Genomic DNA, 25831 nt, shown 5'->3' with positions numbered 1-25831 from the left:
TAATTGTAGGTTATAATCCACTAAGAGGTCATTGAAATAAACTTAATGAGTTGCAACCATTTAGTTTTGTAAAAATGGAAGAAAATGGAATGCAAAGCAATGGCATAGACAATATTAGTATACGTTTTACATAGGCTAAGAATCCTTCTGTGAAAATTGTTTCAGATACATGAAATGCACATGTTTACTTCATTGTAAAGTCAAATGTCTGTCTTACTATATCTAGGGTCCCTGTTTGAGAAACACTTGCCTTAGATGGCATTTAGAGAAAGAAATCTTGAATGATGAGATATTCGTGGACAGCTTTGAAACAATGGGAAGTAGAAGAATGCAGATTTTACCCTAGTTCTCTAAGAAAAGCCAGAGAAAATTGAATCAGTAGGTCATGGAATTTAGGAAGAATTGTCCCTAACCCTTATTAAAGTCTAAATGAATAGGAGGCTCATAGGAGAACTCTAAACTACCAAAACTGTGGTCACACAAATGTTCCTAAATGGGTGACCCAGGAAGCAGTATGGTCTTACTGTGGGTTCATCAGTGATAGGGACATATTCAAAAAAGCGTATTACTGCAGAGCAAGCCCCGTAGTTAATAATTCTAGTTCACATAATTTAGAAATGTCTTGAGGCTCATCAGGGGCTCCAAACTTGAGGATAAACCTGAAGGGACATACCAACGAAGCCTCATGAATGTTTCTAAAAGAGAATGTGGTAGGCCCATTCTTTTTGTTAATCCTGTGTAGTATATACCTCCTATCCCACACTCCAAATGAAGAACAAAGTAGCCAGTGCTTTCTCTGGATGGACTTTGCAAACAAAATTCTTTATTCCGGACTTACCTTTGACCTTCCCCTCCCAGCTCTGTGTCATCTCGTCCCTGATAATATTCTCTGCCATTCTCCCCCATGCCCTCTCCCAAGGCAATTCTTTCATGTAGTCATCTATTGCCCATCAGCTAAAAGAACTGTGAATCTTCAATTCCATGATCAGTTGCTGAAGACAAATACTTCCTCTTCCAGGGGTATTTGCACTTAATAAATTGCTAATGATGGAAATTTGGGTACCTCCATAAGCAAGAGACCAGGGACTTAACCACTTAGTGCAGATGTTTATACCATCCACTCAAACATTGCTCTTTAAATATGTTTTTTTTTTTCTGGGGTGGGGGGAGTACTGGCGATTGAACTCAGGGCCACTCAACCACTAAGCTACATCCTCAGCCCTCTTTTGTATTTTATTTAGAGATAGGGTCTAAAGAGATGGGTCTTAGAGATAGGGCAAAATTGTGACGTATGCAGTTGAGGGGAGAAATAAAGATTGTCCACTCATTTTTGCCCCTTTCAATGCTTTATTCACTCCAATTACTCAGTTCAATTTCACTCTATAGGTTCTTAATCCAGAAAATAACAATTCTTAATGCTAGGCACTGCAATAGACATAATCAATTCATAGCAACAATTCTAGATTAATTAATTCATAGAAAACAATTCTAGATTCATTCTAAGCACTGCAAAACACACTTAATCATGACAAGCTAATGACAGACAATCCCTCTGCATGCTAAGTTCAAAAGTTTTAAGCCTTAGGCTTTATGTTCAGCAGATGCACACTCACTTAGACCTGGAACCAAGGCAGGCTTTTCCTGGCATGGAGTGGACGACCGGTTGAGGAGAGGGTTGTAGGGAGAAGTTGTGGCTCTCACCAAGGTTCAGTCGAGGTGATAGAGTTTGAGAGTGGTGAGGATCAGGCAGAGGATCAGGAACGATGACAAGTGATGGCATGTCAGTGTAGGTCCTCATCAGGCTCTCCAGCTCGAGGACATCCTTGTTTCCGCTGGCTGACTCCCTGTTCATCAGCTCTATTATTTATACTAAATTTGGGGGCTTTTGACCCCCCTTTCAATCCTTATCAGCTACCACTGGATTCTCAGTGACATCATTTACCCTGGGGTCAGAACATCTGGTCTGGTGGTCTCCACCCTTTCCCTCTTATCAGGCGAGGGTAGCCTGCCAGGGGCTTCACTCTGTTGATCAGGGTGAGGGGAAGTACCTTGTCTGAGGCCATACTGAAGGCCTCTGTGGGTGCGCCTAGTGAGACTGCAGGTTTCAAACTGGAGTTTTTAAAATGGAGTTGCTTAGGCTCATGCCTAAGGCCATCCTCACAGAGTCTCACTGAGTTGCTTAGCTCCTCACTTTTGCTGAGACTGGCTTTGAACTCACAATCCTTCTGCCTCAGCCTCCCAAGCCTCTGGGATTCCAGGTGTGTGACACCCAGCCCAACCAACACTGCTCCTTAAAAGAACAATTTTAACAGTGTATTTCTTGACTTATTCCAAGAGACATGTCTTGTTGTTGCTATCTAGAAATTCAGGCAGCTGCTCTCCTGGCGGGCTCATTCTTTAGAAATTGTTCAAGTGATCTATGTGGAAGACAAGCAAGTGGTGCTTACTGCTTCCGTTGATGGCTCAATAAGGTAGGCCAAGATGGTTTCCTACTGTGAATTCAGGGTTTTTGAGTATGAGAAGTGAAAAAAAGGATTTATGCTAATGTTGAAGTATTTGATTAAAATAAAATCTTGGTAAGCCGAATAGAAAAATAAATTAATAAAAAATGAAAGGGTGGGACACAAAAGGGCTTTGAGAAGACTCACTGATTTAGAATTTTTTTTTCTGTATCCAAGGAAACGAAATGTTATGCTCATCTACATTTAAAAGTAATAATAAATGTTTTCAATCCAACTCTTTGTAGAATTATTTCAAAGAATTAAACCAGATAGGCAGCTCAGAGAGCTCAACCCAAGCCTAGGAAAGGCCACAAAAGGAGGCTTAGGATTAGAAGTTATAAAACAACTATAGAAAGACCATTTGAGTGCAATGATGTGCACTAGTAGTCCCAGCTACTTGAGAAGTGAGACGGGGGATTGCTTGAGCCCAGGAGTTCTAAGTTAGCCTGGGCAACACAGAAAGATCCCTTCTCAAAATAATAAACAGTACAAAAAAAAAATCTAACAAATCATCTAATACTGGGAAAATAAGTTATGAGCCAATTAATTCACTAATAATGTGATTAATTTAGCAAAACCTACTTGTTTTTAATTACCTATAAAATGCTAAGTACATACACACAAAATACTAAAAACATACACACATATTTCAGAGAAAAAGGGAAATATCATAACATTTCTAGAGATAAATTGGTGTTTATATTTTACTTTCAACTTTTGTGGTACTGAGGATTTAACCCAGGTTGCTCTATCATTGAGCTAAATCCCCCTCCCTTTTTTAATTTTATCTGGAGACAGATCTTGTTAAGTTGTTAAGGTCTGAGAACTTGAAATCCTCCTGCCTCAGCCTCCTGAGCCACTGGACTTTAAGACATGCTAGTCTATTTGAATTATCTTAAAATCATGGTAATTAGCTCTTAAAATAATTGAAGTTAGAACAAGAGGAGTAGTATTCACACCATAGCACTATTCAAACTAGCTATCCATGCCATGGATAAATTACTTTGATGATTCCTTTAAGTAGAAATCTCTCTAGAAACTCAGTTCAAAGAGCCTGGCCTTATTAATAGCAATCTGAGACTACAGCTCTCTTCATAACTAAGTCACATCTTTTTGCTCGTATGAGCTGCCACTCTCTAAAAATCTTGTCAGAAAGATTTTTATTTTTAATAGGAAATAAACATAAACTGAGGCTTAAGCCTGGGACATAGAATAGGAGTTTAGAGTAAAGAAAAAAATTCAGTGTGGTTCAAGTTTGCTGAGTCCACAATAGAGGAAATAAAGCTGAGGTGGGAACAGTTCCTTGGGAAAGCACCACATGAAGGAGGAAACACCAAGAAACAAGGAGACTAAAAGTTACTCAGTCAAGGTCTAAAGCAGAATAAATTTAGAGTTATTCTAAACCTTCTAATTTCTGTGTTTAACCCGTTTGGGTCCACTATCACAGATGTGGTACACCTATAAAAACTTAAATTGAGCAACAAACATACCACTATAGTAGGTATTAATTTGTTATGTTAATTTGAGCTAATTATTATGTATTTAGAGTTCTATTCTTTTGAAAAAAGTAGGTGAATTATTAGAGCATTTGAATATACATATAGAGGATAACATATGTTATATAATACATATACTATATATTATATATAATATATAGTATATACTATATATTATATATACACACATATATGTATTTTAATACACATATTTCCACATATATATGAAAAATATATAAAGGATATATAAGCTTTAAGTTATGAATTTCAACCTATTTTAAAGCAATTGTATCAATTTCATTGAAATATTCACAGAATTGCCAACTTGGGACTTATTGGGTTAAAGGACCATCTCATTCCCTTTAGTGCTAGGGAACTAAAATATGTAAGGGATGTGAGATGTTCATGTGAAGTCCTCAGGACACTGTCACATCTGAGGAGTCCAGACTGACACCTCCACTTCTGTCTTCTCAGCATCTACTCTTTAGCCTTTGTAGAATCTACTTACTTTTAGTTCCTTTAGCTTGTCCACTTTCTGAGTCATTGCAGCAGGGCAAATGATTGTTATCTCTGTCATTTCCTGCTCTAAGGTTGAAATCAAGATATAAAAGGAAAATCTTTTTGATAATATTTTGTTTTTCCACAAGATATAAGGCACATATTCTACTAATGATATTCTATATCATTTTAAGTCACGTGGAGTGAAATGATATTGAAATAATGCATACGGGTAGAAACCTACTTCTTTTGCCATCCTATATCAGAACTCATCTATAAAAATTGATATGGTTTTTCCATGAGAGTAGGAATTGTGGAAGGAGTTTGAAAGGAATTTGTTATTGCTAAAAGCATCTCTAGGTCTCTCCTCTCACTAGTTTAGTGCTGATTTTATAAGTAGGCAGCTGAGATATAGTCCATTTTAAGGCCTAATTTAACAAAGAGACAGTCAATGTGGATACTGATTAGCTTGAAGGGGAGAACAGCGTTGTTGGGGAAAAATGTGTTCTTTGTTTTCTAACTTTGATGAATGAGTATCAAATATAGATTCAAACTGACATTCCCTAAAATGTTGTGGGTTAGAGTTAACTGATAAAAATGTTTACATTAAGGGCTGGGTATGTAGCTCAATGACAGAGCACTTGCCTAGCATGCTTGAGGCCCTAGGTTGAAGAAAAGTTGACACAATGATCAGCTCCCACAGTATTTGTAGGAAGAGACTTGGACTTGAGTTTAAATCCTTAGTAGACCACCAAAAACTATATAGGTGATCTATGAACAGAATCACTTCCCCTGATTCCCCAATTACTTTCCCTCCCTTCCTTGGTCTTCTCTCAGGCTCTGGCAGGCCCTCAATGGTCACTATTGTGGATATTTTGGACAGCGAAGATTCTTTGAATTATCCCAAACAAGTGATTTCATTTTGCCTTGTGATGTTACTGAAGCTCCCATAGAAATAAAAGAAGAAAGCAAGTTGGCAGACAAGAGGAAAAAATATGAATATCCTCTAATATTTGACCGGGAAAGGTGAGATAGTTGGTTTTGTTGTTGTTGTTTGTTGGTTTGTTCTTTAGATGAACAGACAAGAATTAACCTATGGTGATACTGTGACACTGCTGGACATGAAGAATTGACAGGTGAAAAGTCCACAACTTTTCAATAATTTTGCAACCCAGTAGAAGGGAGAAAGATGTGAACAAAAAGCTCTAATTCCATGAAATAGTGCTTTTAAGAACATCCAATTCTTTTTTTTTTGGTAGGGGTGGGGCAGGGCAGGAGAAAGCTTTACCACTGAACTACACCCCCATTACTTTTTATTTTGCATTTTGAGATAGGATCTTGCTAAGTTTATTAGGCCTTTGCTAAATTGCCAAGGCTGATCTCAAACTTGAAATCCTCCTGCCCCAGCCTCCTGGGGGACTGGGATTGCAGGTGTGCTCCACTGCACTCAACTAGGAACATCCCATTTTTAATAACAGAAGGGTAAATAGAATTTAACCAAAGACCAAATAGGCAATTGCCTAAAGAAAGGCACCAAATAATGAGAAACTGTGCTATAGTTTTTAAGCTTAGCTTTTAGCGGGTATGTGGGAAGACATGATAGAAGATAAAGCTTGAAAAGTCTATAGGGAAAATGGACTTCTTTATGGGTCAGTTTAAAATTTTTAAGCTTTAACAGTATTCAGTGTAACAGAATATAGAAGAGAAAAAGCAAGTGTAAAAAAAAGAGAAGGGTTTGGTTTGGAACGTCCAGGTGCTTGTGGTATATCCAGATGGAGGTATTTATTGAGCACCCAGATAAATCTGTATATTCTCAAAGAGGTCAAAGCGGTAAACACAGATTTTGAAGTCCTTAACATAGCAGTATTTTCAGTGTAGATAAGTCATGAAGGTCTTGTGTATTGATTGAGAAAAAGCAGAAAACTATGCGATAAACAAGAAACAGTCTCTAAAGAGTAGACCAAGAGAGAGACACTAGTGAAAACCTTGAGAAGGAACAGCTATGATGTTGAAAGCAAAAATATAGGTAAATAGTATAGTAGAAATCAAGGAAGGAGATAAGTGTTCTGTGAAGAAGTAGAGAAGGACGCATTTATGGAATAAAGTAAATGCTGGGTGTGGCATAAAAAGATCACTTATGACTCTAGAGGGTAACTTCAGTAAAGTGATTGGTGAAAATCACATAGCAATGGTTGAGAAAAAGGAGATATGAGAAGATAATATAGAGTATTTTCAAAATTTTAGTTGTACAAATTTATGGGGTATAATGTCATAACTTAAGACATATTAAACAATGTTTTCTAATATGTGAATATGGGTCTTCATCATTATACCGTGAGGTCTTGGAGCATAGAATCCTTGTTTTATAAATCCCTAGTTCTTATCTCTGAGCCAGCACCCAGCAGGAGCTCAAAAGATATTTGTGAAACAAAGAATGGAAACCATTACAAAGAGTGGGCATAAATGTAAATGGTAGATAAAGAAGTATGAAAAGGTACAGTGTATTTAGGTAAGCTAAATATGGGATCTGTGTGTACACTGTGTTTACTATGAAATAATTTTGCTTGCCTGTAGCAAAATTGGCCTTATCTGTAGAATAACTCCATCTCAGGATGTATTATTTATTGTCTTTTAAAAAATGTTTTTAATGCCTAGCTGTGAATTTCTAAATGTCTCCATAAGTTAGTTCTAACTCTAGGGGAACCTTCAGGTCACATAGAACTCAAGCACAGGATTTACACAAGAGGTTTTCCAGCCCTGCTATACAGGTCCCCCCCCCCCACTCCTCATGATTATTTATAAACTTAATTACATGGAATGTTCAGGCAGAAAAGAAGTCAATGTGGTTTCCCTAGAGGGAAATCTAAAAAGCTAAATGGAATAAGAATCAGGTGCAGACATAGTGTCATTAGTACTGGTGCCATGAAAACCTAGAAATTTGGGGACTGAAGAGGAAAGACATAACTGGTATTTGTTTAGTTGACAGGACATATAAGGGACAGGTATGATTAACTTTCTTTTTTTGTATCTTTGTATGCAGATGGAGAAAGATGAGCTCAATGTCATTACTTTTCAAACGCACACCTCCCAAGCCCTTTGAAGTGGAACAGGATTTTAAGTTTTTCAAGGCTCTTTCTTCTCCAAAGGTAGCTAAAAACAAAACAAAACAAAACAAAACAAAACAAACAAACAAACAAACAAAACACACACACAACAAAGCAAAAAAAAAAAAAAAAACAGAAAACTTTAACTGAAAAAAATTACTTTCCAGAATTTATAAAGATCTAAAAATGAATGAGAAAAAACAGTCCAATTAAAAATGGTTGAAAACTTGAATAAATTCTTTACAAAATAAAAAAAAATCCAATAAACATGAAAATATGCTCACTCTTATTAGTAATCATGGGAGTGCACATCAATAATATTATGGGATACCACTTAGACCTACCAGGTTGACAAAAATAAAAAAGTCTCATGATACTCACTATAATCAGAACACTAATCTGCCGATGGTGATGGTGTTATTTGATAGAACCACATGGAAGAACAACATGGCATTTTTAAATGTGGTTAAAGTTGAAAATAGTCATGCCCTATTAAATATATTCCCTGGGGAAATTTTTGAATATGTGCTTGGGGACAGGAATAAGTACAGCTCAGAGGAATATTCTTTGTATCTGAAAGAAATTTAAATAGTTGTCAACAGAGCAATGGGCAAATAAGTTATAGCATATTCGTAAATCATTTTAGTATACAACAGTGAAAGTAAATGTACTAGCTTAACACTTACCTTCATGGATGAGTGAAACACTACTGAATGAGAGAAGTTTTATATGAGTATTTACATATTGATTCAGTTTATGTAAAAAGAAAAGAAAGAGTAAAACTAAAAAATATTGGTATGGAAAAAGCAATAAGGTGCCAAACATGGTGGTACACATCTGGGATCTCAACAACTCAGGTGAAGCAGGGGAATCACAAGTTTAAGGCCAGCCTCAGCAACTTAGTGAGGCCCTAAGTGACTTTGTAAGACCCTGTCTCAAAATAAAAAAATAAAAAGGGCTGGGGATGTGGCTCAGTGGTTAAGCACCTCTGGATTCAATATCCAGTATATTCCCCCACTCCGAAATAAAGCATATAAGGTAAAATTATATAAAAATAAAAACAAGTAAATCAAACACATGAAATTCAAGATAATCATTAATGTCTGAAATGTAGATCAGGAAAGAGGCCAGGGAACTGCAGTCTGAAGATTTCAAAGTTGAGGGTATAATTCCAATTTGTAGAGCAGGCCAGTGGGTTTATTATATCAATATTCTTTTACACTATCTACTTCATACTTAATAAATATTTAATACCTTTCATTTTTTTTTCTAAAACCCTACCTTTCTGTTCAAATAGGACTCAGATTTTTTTTTCCATGAAGACAGAGTGATAGGTAGGGTTAGTTAGCATGTTCTACATTGAATTACAATTATTTATATCCTTGTCTTTACTTCCCACTTCTACTACTAACTCATAAGCTCTTTATGGGCATAACATGTAACAGATACTCAGTTTTGTGGAATAGGATTGAAATAGTGCAACCTAGAAATAGAGGCAATATTCATCCAATATAGAAATACATATTTTAAAAAAAACAGTTAACAACTGAGACATTGAATAAATTTGGGGAAATTTTTAAAAGGGCTTAATAGAGCCCTTGAAATAATAATAGAGCCCTTGAAATACTCACGTTCAACATGAAAATTTTGACCACATTCTCACCAATATTATGAGCCTTGCCAACTTCTTACTTGATTAGGTAGTAAAATAAAAAAGAATCAATGCTAAATTTGAGTTGAAATGCATTTCACTTAGGATTCTCTGATTGTCATCAGCAATCTTGTTTTGCCCATTTCTTTTCATTCTTAGTTATGTAATATTAATCTATTCACTATTTTCAGTCAATTCCCTTTTGTCTTGTTGTTACTAGTATTAAGAATATAATGGTACTAAATCTTATATTTGCTAACACCTGGCTATCTATATGATCTCCTTTGATTCTTGCAATCAGTGGACAAGGAAAGAACTTGCTAAAATCATGCAGCTAGTAAGAGGGAAGGAGTCAGGGTCTGAACCAGGTGTTTTGCTACTATTGGAATGCACCCTTTTCACAAAACATTCATTCCTTTGTTTTACAGATTCACAAACATGCCTTAGAAGGTTTCATGACTGAGAACAGAGAGGCCGGAATTGTTTTTGGTTCTCTTCCTATATACAGGGTGAGTTGGGGCATTTTGTAGAGCTGGAGAAGTAACAAAACAATAAAAAGCTGACTTCTTGTTCCTCACCCTGCACTATCAAGCAAGGTTGGGGGAAATCACATCCCTAAACCCACTTATGTTTCCATCAACAGCTGATGTCCAGTCCCAGAAACCTTGAGTTTTGGGTGTCAACAGCTTGAATCACTTATCTCTACCATTCCACATGGTAGCTATTTTGAATTTTACCTTAGTGGCTCTTCATCATCCACAGGATAAAATCTTGGCATCTAGACTTATGATCCAGTCTCTGCCAGAATTATTTGCCCTCATTTTGATAACATTCTCATCATACTCTGCAGGCTAGAGCCTGCCAAATAACTTTCTATGCATTAAGCATCACTGATCTATCACCTCTATCACACTGTGCCTGTACTGTCCTCTAAGATTTACCCAACCCTTTTCTTTCAAATCTCTACTTTCAAGTGTCCACCTCAGGTTACCTGTGTTAAAGAACTAATTAATGAACCTAAGAAATAATAAACCAAAGAACAAATATTTCAACTTAATATCAACTTGAATCTTAAATGCTATTTATCTTTTCCAAGGATATGTTCGTTTTAATAGGTGTCAAAGATTTAAGCAATACATGATGCTAATAGTAAACCATTAAGAATTAACAGTGGGCAATTGGGAGAGGGGTCTTGTTGAAGTGTGGTTCTCCCCCTCACTTCCCACTCGAGAATTCACATTAGGGAATTTATCACATTAAGTACGTCTGACTCTTTGTTTATGACTTACAGGTAACAAGCCCCACTAGTTTAAGATTCCTTCCACTCATTGGTTCAGAAGCACAAAAGGAATCCTCAGACGGAAAGAAGAAGGGAATTCACGTTCAACATGAAAAAGTAAGTTAGTACTAACTCCACAGCTGATTCTACTTCTACAGTTTATCCCCTTTGTTTGGTTTTTAATTATTATTTTTCTGTTCCTAGAAACATATCTTCTGGGCCTAAAATTATTTCTGTTCATACTTTTTTACTGAATATTGCAGATCTATGTGTCTTAGATCAGTGCAATGGAAATCATGATTTTTTTGGATAGAGAGGACAAAAAATCAAATAGAACCTGGGAGCTTGAGTGAATGAAGCTCTGCTAGTGCTTCAAAACTGAAATTATTCACTGAGCTGTTTTAGAAGCTAGGCAACTTGATACAATAGTCAAACATTGCACATCCATCATTGCTTCATTTTATTCATTTTTATTTTCTGCAGTGCTGGGAAAGGTACCCAGAGCCTTGTGCATGCTACATACTTTGCTTCTTAATCTTATTGCACCTATAAGATGGAGCCATGGCTTCAGTCAGTTTCTGGCTCTCCAGCAAGAAATTTTCCCATGTATTAACAGGAAAAACATAAAATGCTTCACAGTTTACAATGTATCTTTATATATGATTTTAAATATTTTCACAATAAGTTCAAAGAAAATGTTAGTTCCATCCTAGAGCTGGGGAAGAAAACAGGATCCTAAAGCAAGATTAAGTGACTTGCCAACTATCACATGCTAATAAAGTGATAAGCTGAGGTTTTTTTTCACTCTAAATGTCATGCTCATTTTTAGTAGATTAATGGTCTGTACAAATCAAACCTTATTCCTTATCCACTAGTTCTAGAAGCTTGCGTGGGTCTGACTTAATCTGTTGTGATTTATATTTAGTGATTCAAATATATCAAACACTAAGAGGAAGATCTAACAGCACATGGTGGTTTTTATACAGCCCTTGCCATGAAGTCAGATTAAAAACAGAAAGAAAATAATTTTTATTATCCACACCTAATTCAATAACAGATAACAAACAGAATGACAACAACACAACAGTTTTTAAAAGCAGTAAACATGTTTAAAATTAAGTAAAATTAATTAACATGGAAAATTTTACCATAATTTTGTTAGCTTGTGTGTACTTAAGGATATTAGGAGTGCTTCCTAGTAATTATTAATTCTGCCAATTTTTCCAGTGAGAGCTTTCGGCAATAGAAGAGTTTTCTATAAAAATAGTACTATTACTTGGAATTGTCTTAAGTAATGGGTGAAACATCATCATATAAATAATCTAAAACTAAAAGACAAAAAAAAACCCATTATTTGTGCTGGGCATGGTGACCCACACCTGTAACCCAGTTAATCAGGAAGCTGAGACAGGAGGATTGCAAGTTTCAGGCCAGCCTGGGCAGTTTAGTGAGACCATATCTCAAAATAAAAATAAAAAGATTGGATGTAGCTTAGTGGTAGAGCTCTTGCCTAGTATGTGCAAGGTCATGGGTTCAATCCATAGAACTGAAAACAAAGCAGAACAAAACTGTTCTGGCTTAAATGAAGAAAAGAATTAAGCATGGTTAATAGGTTGAAATTAGTTTCCAAAATAAAATTAAGCTTGTTTTCAGAAAATTGTGTACTTAGAAGAGGACAACAAAATCTGAAAACCAAAACAGATTAAAGCCACCAGTGTGTTGATTTTCTGCAACTTGAGGAAGCCAAACAGCCTAAGTATGAAAATGGTGGATGAAATCAAATCAATAAATAAACACCCAATGCCTAGTCTCATAAGAAGCATTTCTAGGAAGGTGGGCATAAAGTGCCCTCAGAAAGTTTGGATTCAAGATTTCAATTTAGTGAAATAAACATTTATGGAATACCCTAAAAATTCTATCATGTGCTTGGCAGTGTTACAGCCACCAGAAATCTATTCACAGATCAGGAAGCTCACAGCACAGAGCAGAGAAAGTACTATGAAAAAAGTCCAATAACAGACATCCTCATCTCTTTTGACTTCCTATTTTAAAATATAGAAATGCTGGCTCCAAGTACTAACTTCTGTAAATGGTTTATAAATCTCCTGCAAATGAAACTACAAAATTATAAAATACTAATCATAATATAGGAAAACAAATTAGAACACATGTTATATTCCTTTTCAAAAAGTTTAAATGTGGAAACAGAGAGGAAGAATGTGAACTTTGTGAAATGCAACCCATTTCCAAAATTGTAGGCACATATCCAATCATAGAAAAATTATTTAAGTGAAAGATGGTATATATATATATTATAGCATATTCATAGTTTTTCCAAAGAATATATAATGACAGAGAATTTCTCATGATTTTATTTTAGGTGAAAAATTATAACTCAGTAATATTTTCAACTATAATGGCTAATATTTATTTTCAAATTAGTATGCCAGGTACAATACTGTGCACTTGACATGTAGTCTTTCACATAATCTTTGCAACAACTCTTTGAAGTAGTTACAATTATCAGATTCATTTTACAATTAAGAGAACTGAAGCACAGAACATAAGTAATTTATCTAAAATCCCCAAAGAACCCAATAATTGAGCTGGGGTTTAAACCCAGAAGTTTGATTTTAGAGCCTGGATATTTAAATATAATACAATACAATTCAGAGATAGATGAGCTGCTAGTCTCTCCTGACCAGAATACTCTTCTTAGAGTGTACAAATAATGTACATTAAGAATCCCTTCCCATCACTCTCTTTCCCTTCTCCCAGCTTGATTTTTCTCTGTTGCTCTGATGAATTTTTTTAAGACATTTTCCATGGCATCTTCTTCTTTTTTTCCTAAAAAAATCATTCATTTTTTTTCTCACTGGAATGAAAATTCCATGAAGGCAGAAACTTGGTCTTACTTGTTCTGTCCTGTAAAACATCTAGAATAGACTTGACACATAAGAGACACCGAAAAAAGTTGCTGAATATAATAATGAGTTTTTATTAACCCCAAATTCCTAACAAGAGGAATTCACAAATTCCCATCACTAGAAATGTACACATTAGGATCTTCAAAAGTCTAAACTATAAAAATATATTCTTTGGAGGCAACATTCTAATCCTCTTATCTATTATTAACAAACGCCTTAAAGAGCTACTGGGAATAGGAGCAAGAATTCATTTGGGAAAGTCAGAGTGGTCAGGCACTAGGAATGTCTGAAAGAGGAGTTTGGGGCACCGTGGGCACACTGCATCCCTCCAGGTCTCTTAAGGCTAACTCTGCTGGACAGTATGTACTAACTGAGTGGCAGGTCAGGGAGGGCTTGCCTCATTATTCTCCTATTTTCCTCATTCCCCATGAAAATCAAAAGTTGCCTTGAGCTGGAAGTGGTGGCCCACACCTGTAATCCCAGTGACTCCAGATACAGAGGCAGGAGGATCAGTTGGAGGCCAGCCTCAACCACTTAGCAAAACTCTCGGTAACTTAGCAAGAACCTGTCTCAAAATTAAAAGGTCTGGGGATGTAGCTCAGTGGCAAAGAGCTTCGGGATTCAATTTCCAGTGAGAAGGGAGGTGCGAGTTGGAGACATAAGGAAACAGAGATGCCAGGACTTCATAAACCTGAATCAAGGTTCTAAAGTGATGTATTATATCTAATTTAAGAACTGTGTCCTTTACTGAAGGGAAATTTGTATATCAAAACACTTTTTAAACCAAATGTTGTTTTTTTTCTTTAGCAAATCTACTTCCAAAAATTAAGTCTAAAGAAATAAGGGCAGGGGCTGTAGCTCAGTAGCAGAGCGCTTACCTTGCATGTCTGAGGCACTGGGTTCGATCCTCAGCACCATATAGAAATAAACAAATAAAATAAAGGCATGCTGTCCATCTACAACTACCAAAAATAATTAAAGAAAGAAGGAAGTTGTAGCAGGCGTATGTTTTAGTTAGTAAACTTTATTTTAAAAAGATAAAAGAAATACAAAAAGGAAAATATAAGAAGGACCCATGCAGCTTGGGAAGTTCCTTTACAAGATCACAGTAGAGTGATCTTGGGTACTAAGCCTCCTAACCTTGTCTCTGGGGAGCAAGAAGAGCAGACATAAGACCTACTAGTGTCTAAGCCTAAAGAATCTTTGAGTGATTGAATCTGGACTTTAGTAGTTTATTGTTTTTGTTTTACCTTATAATTCACCTCTTTTTTTTCCTTCTGTCTTCTTTAAAATAGATCATAACATCAAATTGATGTGTGTTGCAAAATCATATAACCAAGCCTTTCAAAATTTCTATATGGTGTCAATTTTAAATGCTGGTTGGACATTACTGATAAAATTAGATATTTCTTAATACAAACTAAATTAAACTACATGAATTTAAAGTTTCATCTTTTTTTCTTCCAAAAATATGCAATTCAAAACCAACTCATTTTTCTCATTTGTGTGATCATCACTTGATTTTATTTTCCTACTGGTCAGCAGAATCTGATGTTACTAAGATTAATTATTAATTAGCTAAGTTTGTTTTAACTAACCCTTCCCATGTTTCTCAGTTGAGCCCTAGAGTGGATAACTGTCCGGTTAAAGTAGGTTTAAAACTTCTCACTTCTATTCTTCTACTATACCCTTGTTCTACTTCCTACTTGTAGCATTCTTTTGTCTGGAGACACATTGGAATGTGAAGTAAATGACTACACACACACACACACACACACAGACACACACACACACCAGGAGGATTAAAAACTTTCTGTAGTGATGAAACTTGAACTTGACTCTGGAAAATCGTTTGTTTTGTAATCTAGTTATTAAATCACATGCCCTTTATTTCACAGGGAGGACGGAAGAGAAGTTTGAAAAAAAATTTAGTGCCACAAATCAATCTGGCTTCTTCCTTCTTCCCAGCCATGCCCAAGTAAAGAGGAAATTCAGAATTGGCTGCTGCACATGAAATGACAAGGTCTGGATGATACCCTGGTCTTATTTCAGGATAAGAATGAAAGTCCACCAGAGTCACTGGTCTCTGGATCCTCAGACCATCCAGTTGCTGACGATTGCTTTGGGAGCTTTAGTGACCTCAGCTCTGAGTATCAAGCAGGTGACAAGCAGCCAGTTCACCGATGTCTTTCATACATCGAAATCCATTTAAGGAATAGGAGATGCTTCCTGTTTAGTATTAACAAAATTAAATACACAGAAACAAATGAAAGCAATAGCATAGAGAGATCTAAAATAATATAGTTATCTATGATTCGCTTTATACCTTCTACCATATGCACCATAGTTCATAAACAAGAATTATTATCAGAATGCATGCAGGCAGAGGCAAATAATATGTCACATTTTATGGTATATGAAGAGAATTATTATTAAAAAGAAAAATGTGACAATCAAGCCTCTAGTTATTTGTCTTCTTCATTTAGAGAAATGTTATCTGATAGAAAATATTCAGTTTCTAAGGTAAAGACAAATTATTTACATTTAGTTTGGAAATTAGTACAGATAAAGAGAACTTAAATGGTATCTAAACTTTCTGGGGTTCGTCTTTTACTACTTTCTTTTATTAATTAATTGATTTTGGTATTTGGACTAAATGATCAATGTTACTCGTCGGTATGCATAAAGAAAGAAAACATCAAAACTTTATCAGAAATGAATCAGATTTTAAATAAGTCAAAATCATGAACAAAGTATCAGAATTTTGAAGGCTGAGAATTAGCTGACCTCTTCAGAAAAAAAAAAAAGATTCTGAGAGCTAAATAAAAAAAAGTAGCCTAACAGTCTGCTTTTCCCAAAGCACCAGACCACTTGGGTAAGAAAAAAATTGTGGTCTGTTCCTTGGTAATATCAAGTTTCAAATTTATAACAGATTTTATAATTCTTAAAATCCCAAAGTGTTTGGAAAACTAAAGAAATTTGTTATTCACATAAATTCTATGTTTATAAACATTTCTTTTTGTTTGTGAACTGAAGTTCTCTGAAGAAGCCACATCTATGTTGAAAAGCCTGCAGACTGTGTGACCTTGGCTGACCAGAACATTGTGATTGTGAGAGATGGGATGTTGCAGATCAAGAGCCAAAGTTATCTTGGACTGTCTTTGGTCCCTTCTAACACCATTTACTATCAACCTTTGTATCTGACCTAGCATCATGTGACCATTAGATTAAACTCTTAGAATGTATAGCTAAGCTTGACAGACCTCTAGTCTCCACCAAACTCTAAAGCTAAAATTCCAGTAACACTTGAAACCCATGGAAGAGATTGCTTGCCTTGCTGTAGCTTGTCCCTGAGGCTCCTACCAATGTGATTGGTAAGTGCATTGATTTATGGCTTTCTTTTTTTTGTTGTTGTTATATGACTATAAAATTTAATGTAACCTCTTCCCTGGTAGAATATAGCATTCAGAGAAACTTGCATTTGTATTATTGGGCCATGGTCACTCTAATTAGGCTCAGCATAAAGTATTTTTGCTGGTGTGGTAGCCCACTCCATCAATCTCAATGACTCAGGAGGCTGACACCAGAGGATCACAAGTTCGAGACCAAACTAGGGAAAGCAGCCAAGACCCTGTCTCAAAATAAAAAAATAAAAAGAATGGGGATGTAGTTCAATAGTAAAGCTCAATTCCCAGTACTAAATAAATGCATAAAGTACTTTCTTATTTCCTTTAAATCAGAGTTGTTCTGATTTATTTAGATGTGTTCATTTAGACATTTAATTTTTTTGCTAATAAGAATGTGGTGATTTCTCCAACTGTTTTTCTTTATCTTCTAGCTTTTTTCTTTATATATTTTAATTTCACTAGAAACTTAAGTACCAAGAGAAAATTCTGAACATTAACATTTTAAAGTTTTGTTTTGGGGGGTTTTATTTTGTTTTTTTTCTAGTATAGGGGTACTCCATCACTGACTTACATCCCAGCCCTTTTTATTTTGAGACAGGATCTCGCTAAGTTGCCAAGGCTAACCTCAAACATGTGATCCTCCTGCCTCAACCTCTTAAGTAGTTAGGATTACAGGTGTATGCCAACACAGCAGGCTAAAATTTGTTTAAAAAATTTGTTGATGTGTATAATTTACTCAAATACAAAGATACTCTAGAAAAAGAGTACTAGTTAGAGAACATCAACTACCCTTAACACCTAAGTAAACCAATTTAAAAAAAAAAAAACTAAAACTTAAACTTCTAAGAAGTTAATAGAGATGATTTATTTTCTTTCTTTTAGTTTCAGTAGTAAAAAAGGATACTTTATTTACTAAAACAAGACAAAGTTAACTACTTTGCCAAGAACTTAATCCGTTTAAGATGACATTCAAGGGCCCAAATTAATATCTTCCACCCATTTTTGCCAGAGGAATTCACTCGCAAAATCCCTTTAACAGAAATAAACAATTTCTTGATCCCTTTAAGATTTAAAAACCTTTCAACATTTTTTGTTATATAAGTGATTTACTTTCAAAAATGATATTATACATAATTATGTAGCTAGAATTTTTAATGATACACATAATATAGAGAAAAATTTGCCCTTTCTTTCTTCTCTAAAATTGTAGACTGATTAACCATTGTTAAAGGGCATGATTTTTTGACATCAGATTTAAAATATTTTATCACATCGTACTTAGGGTGGAGTTAGAATGTTCACTAAAATATAGGATAATGAGTTCTGCATCAGGTAATGGTGAAGTAGGTAATTTGGACAAATCACACCCCCTGAGGACAACTAGAATTGTGAAACATTTCTTTGAAAGCATTTGAGAGTAAATACATTGACAAAGTATGAACATGACAGATTCTGGGGGAAGACTTAGGCTGAGGATTGTCACCCCAACTTTTGAAGCCAGTTTTCAGCAATGCAAGTATGTACTGGCTCCAGAAGAGAAGATTAAGAAGCTGAGAAGCTGAAATGGTAATTAGGGCAAAGGGCTGAGTCCCTCTTACTTTGCATTGGGTTCCAAAGAACTTCATCCTAGAAATATGGGTGAAACATAGGCAAACAGATATTTGCTAGGGACTATATAGTTCAGCTTCCAATCGTTGCAAACCCTGAAATTGGATGAAGGTAATTCTAGATTGATGGAGCCCCCAAATGCCTGCAGAAGCAAAGATAAATATGAGGAAAGATGAAGATAATTTAGTCCTCAAGTTATCTTCATTCCAAATGTACATTTGACCCACTATAAAATATTACTTGGTGCATGAGGAGACAAGACAGTGAAAATCAGAACTAAGGAAAAAAAAACAGTTCACAAGATTTACCAGATAGATAGACTTTAAAACAACTAGCACTGAAAAAGATAAGCAAAAATTAAACTATGCTCAGCATATTGGAGTATATAAAAACAAGAATTAGAATTTCAACAGAGAATTAGAAATTATTGATAAGAACTAAATGGAAATCCTAAAACAACAAAAAATGAGACAAACTTACTCCAAGGATATAACAATAGTCTGATAAAAGAGAAAATCAGTGAACTGAAAAATATTTTAGAAGGAAATATCCATAATGAATCATTAAGAGATGAAAAATAGGAGTTAAAAAAAAACAGAGGTGAGATAGTAAGAGTAATACATCTCAGAAGAAAATGAAAGCATAGGGTTTTAGCAATATACCAACTGTTTTTAATACCTAATAAATGGGGCTGGGGTTATGGCTCAGTAGTAGAGCACTTGTCTATCATGCGAGAGGCACTGGGTTCGATTCTCAGCACCACATAAAAATAAATAAATAAAGGTTCATCCTCAACTTAAAAAAAAAAAAAACTAATAAAAGCCACTAGTTCACGAATTCAGAAAGTATCATAAGCTTTAGGTAGAGTAAATAAAATTAGTAAAAATGAATGTACATCTACATACTTCATAGTAAAGTTATTGAAACATTATGGAAGAAATAAGAGAGGATTTGCCTTTAGAGGCAAATTGTCTTCCTGAATAATGCAAGTAAAGTAGAAATGGGAAGAGGACCAGGAAACAGAGTGATATACTCATACTTCAGAAATAAAATAAAAGCTAACCAATTGTTAATCAAAACAAAGGACAGTTAAATGTCATATGAGGTTTTGACAAACAAAAACCAAGAGAATCAATCATAGTATATGCACATTAAAGCACTGAAGAATATTCTTTAGCAGGAGGGAAACAACTGGGGAGTTCAGAGATATAAAAAAGATGGAAAGCAATAAGAGTGGAAGATCTGTGGATAAACTGAACACAGATGATAAAATTGATACAAAAGAGATATAAAAGTGGAGAGGAAAATAAACACAGTTCTCTAAGGCTCTTCATTGCTTGGGAGAAGGTAAAAGAAATAATAATCCAACTCTAATAAGTCAGGGATATGTATTATAATATCTGTGTTAACCACTAAAGATAACAATATATATGACTATATATATTGTGGCTATGGCTCAGCAGTAGCACACTTGCCTGGCACGTGTAAAGCACTGGTTTAGAACTCAGCACCACATATAAATAAATAAAATAAAGATCTATCAACAATTAAGAAAAAAACTTGATCTAAAAGAAAACATGACAAGGTGGGACGAATAGAAAATACATAGAAACTTGGTAGATTTAATTCTAAATATATCATAAATATGAAACATTTGATAGGTCTTCAAATTAAAAGACATAAAATTGCGCTGTCAGAATGGATAAAATAATGCAAAACCCAACAATATATCGTAACAATCCTAATATATAAGGACACCAAACTATTGGAGATAAAATGATGGAAAAACATTTATAATACAAAAGCTCACCAGGGAAAAGGTGGCATGTATAATACAAAAGCTACAGAAATATTAAAGTATACGTTAAGAAAATAAGAATCTTCACACTAGTTTTATTCATAATAACTCAAAACTGGAAAAAAGTCTACTTCCCATCAACAGAAGGATTACTAAACAAACTGTAATAATTGTGACACAACAGACTACCCCCTACAATTATAAGGAATAAAATACTAATTAATGTGTATATTAACGTGGATATGTAACTGGCCTAAGGGCAAGGGTCCCCAGGGAGTTCTAGGTCCAGGTTCTTGGCATGCTGAGCAAAGAACTGAGCAAGAGTTTGGCTGAAAAGCCAGAGGTTTGTTGAAAGCAAAAGAAAACACTCTTGGAGAACAGAATGTGCCTAGCTGAGAAGAAGATCAAGGCCCTGTCTACACAGTGAAACTGACTTTTGTTGGGCTCTGCTAGTTCGCCCCTTTCTCCTGTGAAGATCTAGGTTTGATTGGCACCTTTATTGACAGCTGAATTTGACATAATTTCTTCTCTACTGCCCAGGCATTTCCTTTTCCCCTAGAAAATGCACAGAGGGAGAGCAAACTGCAATGCTGATAACCTTAAGTAGCGACAAGTTTACTTTGAGTCAGTCCCTCTGGCTCTGCACATGCCCAAGATCTGGGACTTTTCCTTTAGGGTCTTAAACTCCCCTTGTTGTCATCTATCTTACTCCCTTTAACCACAAGAGGCCCAAGTTTCCCCTCACAGGAAGATGCTGGGTGAGGATGAGGGGCCCTAGCCCTTCCCATGCCCTCTCTTACCTAACAGATCCATCGTAAGAGCATAAGTCATAGAAGTTTTGAGAAAGAGATGAGTATTTTATTATTCCATTCTTATGAAATTCCATAACAGGTAAAGTGAATCTTTGGTTACAAATTAAAACAATGGCCTCTCACACCTACTCCCTCCATTGTGATACTCTCTGCCATGAGGTCCTCATCAGAGCTGACCTGAAGCCAGCACCAGGTCTTTGAACCTACAGAACTAAGAAAAGTCAGATGAATTATCTGGTGAATGACAGGAAAAATTCTATAAATCTGACATTATTTCTTTTTCTTCTGAGGAAAGCCTGGTTCTGTGTACTTATTGAGCTACAATGTGAAGGGAACACAAGCTGTACATTGGCAAGAAACTCTTTTAAATCTGATCTTGATACTGGTGTAAGTGATGCTGGTGATGGATAGGGTTAAGATTCAGTTTCAGATCAATTTAGTTGAGAATTTGAAGTTGGATTTTTCAACTCAGAAGACTATAGCCTCAGTGAAGGACACGAACTCTCAGATAAAGATGATGAGATATATTGAGTTTCTGTCTAGCTGGTATGAAGAAGATCCTGAGGTTTCCTTAGTTGACTAATAGAAACATACCTCAGGTGGTGAAATGAAAATCCCCTTCCACACATTGCCACAGATATTGGGTTTTTCTTGAGAAATGGCTTCCCTAAAATAGAGGGGAAAAATAAATTCCCCAGAAGGCAAATTAGAAAACAGCACATGAAAGAAGTTGAGTGCCCCTGAATTCAATCCCTGGTACCAAATAAATAAATAAAAATAAATAAATTCCCCAGTACCCCCCCCTTTTCCTCCCCCTCTTCCCTCCTGCTGAACCTCTTCCTCTACTTTAGTCTTCTCGCTTCCAGTTTTCAAGAGATCCTCTCCCACCTTTCTTTTTTCTTTCTTCTCTCTTAACTTTCACTTATGAGAGAAAATATGATGACTCTTGATTATCTGTGTCATAATGCTCTCAAGTTCCATTCATTTTTCTGCAAATGACATAATTATTATTCTTTAAGGCTGAATAAAAATGTATTATGTATATGCCACATTTTATTTATCCTTTATCTGTTTACAGACACCTAAGCTGGTTTCAGAGGTTGACTATTGTGCATTGAGCCATTATAAACTTGGTTTTGCATGTATTACTATAGTAAGCTGACTTTAATTCTTTGGGGTAAATATGAAGGAGCATAGCTAGAATATATAGTGTTTCTATTTCTAGTTTTGGAGGCAACCTCCATACTGATTTCCATAGTGATTATACTAATTTACAATCCCACCAACAATGTATAAGTGTTCCTTTTCCCCGACAGTCTCTCAGTCATTTATTTTTATTTGTATTCTTGATGACTACCATTCTAACTGGAGAAGAAATTCCAGTATAGTTTTGATTTGTGTTTTCCTAGTTGCTAAAGATACTGAACATTTTTTTCATGTATTTGTTGTAGGTCATGACTCTTCTCAGGATGAACTCAGGATTCCAAGAAGGCAAGAACAGAAACCATATGATCTCTTGAAGTTTAGGCTGAGAGCTCACCCAACATCTTATCTGCTGTACTATATTAGCCAAATTAAGCTACAAGTCAAATTCCTACTCAAGGAAGTAGGAAAATAGTCATAATACAAAGTTGAGTATGCATACAAAAATAGAAGGAATTTATGGCTGTTTTTCTATTACTTACCACACTCCTTGTGATATGGTTTGTTCCCCAAAGGTTCGTGTGCTATAAGCTTGGTCCCCTATATGTGGTATTGAGGTGGTGGCACAGTAAGAGGTGGGGCCTAATGGGAGGTATCTAGGTCATGGGGACTCTAAGCTATCTCCTGGGAGTGGATCTGGTCTAATGGGCCTAGATTCGTTGTAAGAATGAGTTTTTATAAGGAAACCCCATGCTTCCCATGAGTCTCTCCTCTATATTGAGTGATTTCCCTTTTTGCTTTTTGCTTCCTTGCCACTCTCACCAGATGTGAAGCTGTTTGGACTTTTTAACAACTAAAATAGTTAGGCAAATAAGTTGTATTTTTTAAAAGAAAGCACCTAGCCTCAGATATTTTGTGATTGTAACAAAAAAATTGACTAAGATACTCCTCAAATATTTCTTTAAATTCATTGTAATCCTAATGACAATCTCACTATTTTTTCCTTTAATTTGACTTGGCAGGTTGATTATAAAGTTTACTTAAGAGTATAAAAAGTTTTCATATATTAGCTAGGATACTCTTGAAGATGAAGAAGGATAGACTTGCTTAGTTATATATCAAGATAATAGAAAGCTACAGTATGATAATTGGCATAAGTATAGATAGAGCCATGGAATAGAGTAGGAAGCACAGAAAGCAACCCTCACATATCTCGATGTTTGATTTATAGCCTAGGCAGCACTGCAGCACAATATAAAATGGGTTATCTCTTCTGTCTATGGTACTGAGAGAATTGATTATCTATATTTAGAATATTCGCTACCTTACACCATGCATAAAAATGACATATAATTCTAAATGTAAAAGGAAAAAATATGAAGTAATTTTAAAATAAATCAGGGCCTGGGGAATGTGGCTCGATGGTAAAGCACTTGCCTAGCATGTGTGAGGCCCTGAATGCAATCCCCAGAACAGCCAAAAAAAAAAAAAAAAAAAGTTAAAATAAAACAAAGATATATTTCTTCATGAACAGAGAAATAATTCTTCAACGGTGTATAAAAAGCCCTGAGCACAAAATAATAGGTAAATTGAATTATATTACCGTTTGAAAATTTCTATTCATCAAAGACACAATTAAGAAAGTGAAAAAGAAAATAAATGCATGAAAAAGAAAGCTATATAAAGGCAAAGGTTTTTATAACTTATAACTAGGATTTAGATCCACAATAAATGAAGAATCCCAACAAAGCAATAATAAAAATAAAGATAATCCAGTAGAATAGGCAAGAGACTCGAATTGATATTTCACAAAGGAGGATATTCAAATAACCAGTACATCTATGAAAAGGTACTAAATCTCTTTATTAGTCAGGATAATGCTAATTAAAACTACATTAAGGCTGGTGTTGTAGCTCAGTGGTACAGCATGTGCCTAGTAAGTGTGAGGCACTGGGTTCGATCCTCAGCACCACATAAAAATAAATTGGAAAAAAGGTATTATGTCCAACTACAACTATTTAAAATTTTTAAAACTACATTAGATGAAAGAATCAATGAAAAAGTTTCTTGGACTAATAAGTGATTATATCAATGTTGTAGAACACAAGGTTAACATATACTTCCAGTGGCTCAGGAGGCTGAGGCAGGAAGAGTGCAATTTCAAAGCCAGCAATTTAGCAAAGTCCTAAGCAATTTAGTGTGAGACTCTGTCTCAAAATAAAAATTAAAAAGGGCTGGAAATGTGGCTCAGTGATTAAGCGCCCCTGGGTTTAATCCCCAGTACCAAGGGGAAAAACACACACACACACACACATACACAAAGTTAACATACAAAAGTCAATTGCTTTCCTATACATCAGTAATAAACAAGTGAGACTGAAATTAAAAACTCAATACCACCTAACATTAGCCCTCTCCAAAATGAAATCGGTATAAATCTAACAAAAATATATACAAGACCTACATGAGGAAAACTACAAAACTGTGACAAAAGAAATCAAAGGAAGACTAAATAAATGGAGAGAGATTCTGTGTTCCTGATGTCAAAACCTTGAAACTACATATTTTGGTATCAAAAAATAGACCTCAAACTGCTGTTATAATCTGATATTTAGAATTATTACATGTTGCGCCTTAAAAAAAACTAGTTTCTTTTAATACTTTTTTTGTTTTGTTTCTGGATAATGAGCTATGACTAAAAGGTTCAAGCTGTTAATTACAGGTTCTTCTCTGAAACTAACACATTGTAGGTGTGTATCATCTTATTTCCAACATGTGAAAAGCAAAATTAGTTATACCTATCATCAAAATTTTTCTTGTTTAAATCTATTTTGAAATGCTAGAAACATTGATGTGCTATTTAAGAATTTTGATCAGATGGATATAATGCATGAATCTAATTATGATTTTGAGGACATTTACTAAATTAAAATTTAACATCCTCATTGCCTTGTTGCTTTTAGACATCAATATTTCTTTTGATTCCTATCTTCAAACAATGTCTATTATGAGTTACAATATGAAATATGGCTGAAACAAAAGCTGAGTTGCTTGGGGCCTCACTACGTGGCTGCGGTTAGCTTTGAACTTTCAATCCATCTGCCTCAACCTCCAGAGTAACTGAGATTATAGGTGTGCTCTTCAGTCTAGAGTTGCACTTGTGATGTTTTCACTCAACTCTTTTGTGGCTCTGAGGATATTGAGACATATAGTCTGTTTTTCTCTTACAAAAAAAAAAATAACATTTGGGGCTGTGAAAGTAGGAGACCTAGATATACAGAAAGGTGAAGGAATACTTTCAAGATAGGATGAGCTTAAACATGTTTAAAGACTTTGAGACATGTAACAGGAGAGGAAGGAACCAGAATGAAGATAGAATTTGCCTTGTTGCTTTTGGTGGAGTCAGATCTGCCTTAAGCGGGAGCAAATCTCACCTTCTATTGTGGCTTTAAGCAATAAGGAAGTGGGTACAGATAAGGATAATTTCATAGTTGCAATGGGAGGATGTTGAAGATGTTTCCACCACTTTGCCTCAGTTTCTCTCATAAATAACAACTAATATGTATTAGTATTTAATTTTTATTTTATGACATCAAAAGGTTTATTT

At 35.2% G+C, this 25831-nt stretch overlaps 1 protein-coding gene across 1 annotated transcript in view; it reads left to right on the top strand.

Moving 5' to 3' along the window:
• Positions 1-24406, top strand: part of Wdr64 (WD repeat domain 64) — a 141194-nt gene extending 116788 nt beyond the window's left edge. The window contains exons 23-30 of the mRNA XM_078022992.1: positions 2362-2471; positions 5333-5521; positions 7536-7641; positions 9679-9759; positions 10542-10646; positions 15355-15479; positions 16493-16830; positions 22533-24406. Coding sequence (XP_077879118.1) covers positions 2362-2471; positions 5333-5521; positions 7536-7641; positions 9679-9759; positions 10542-10646; positions 15355-15438 — 675 coding nt within the window. The 3' untranslated portion in view covers positions 15439-15479; positions 16493-16830; positions 22533-24406. The remainder of the gene's footprint in view (positions 1-2361; positions 2472-5332; positions 5522-7535; positions 7642-9678; positions 9760-10541; positions 10647-15354; positions 15480-16492; positions 16831-22532) is intronic.
• Positions 24407-25831: the final 1425 nt, after the last annotated feature.

The sequence above is a fragment of the Ictidomys tridecemlineatus genome, chromosome 10 (genome assembly GCF_052094955.1).
Source record: "Ictidomys tridecemlineatus isolate mIctTri1 chromosome 10, mIctTri1.hap1, whole genome shotgun sequence".
NCBI classification, from domain to species: domain Eukaryota; kingdom Metazoa; phylum Chordata; class Mammalia; order Rodentia; family Sciuridae; genus Ictidomys; species Ictidomys tridecemlineatus.
Note: the sequence above shows the minus strand (reverse complement) of the source record. Positions and strands in the feature narration are given on the sequence as shown.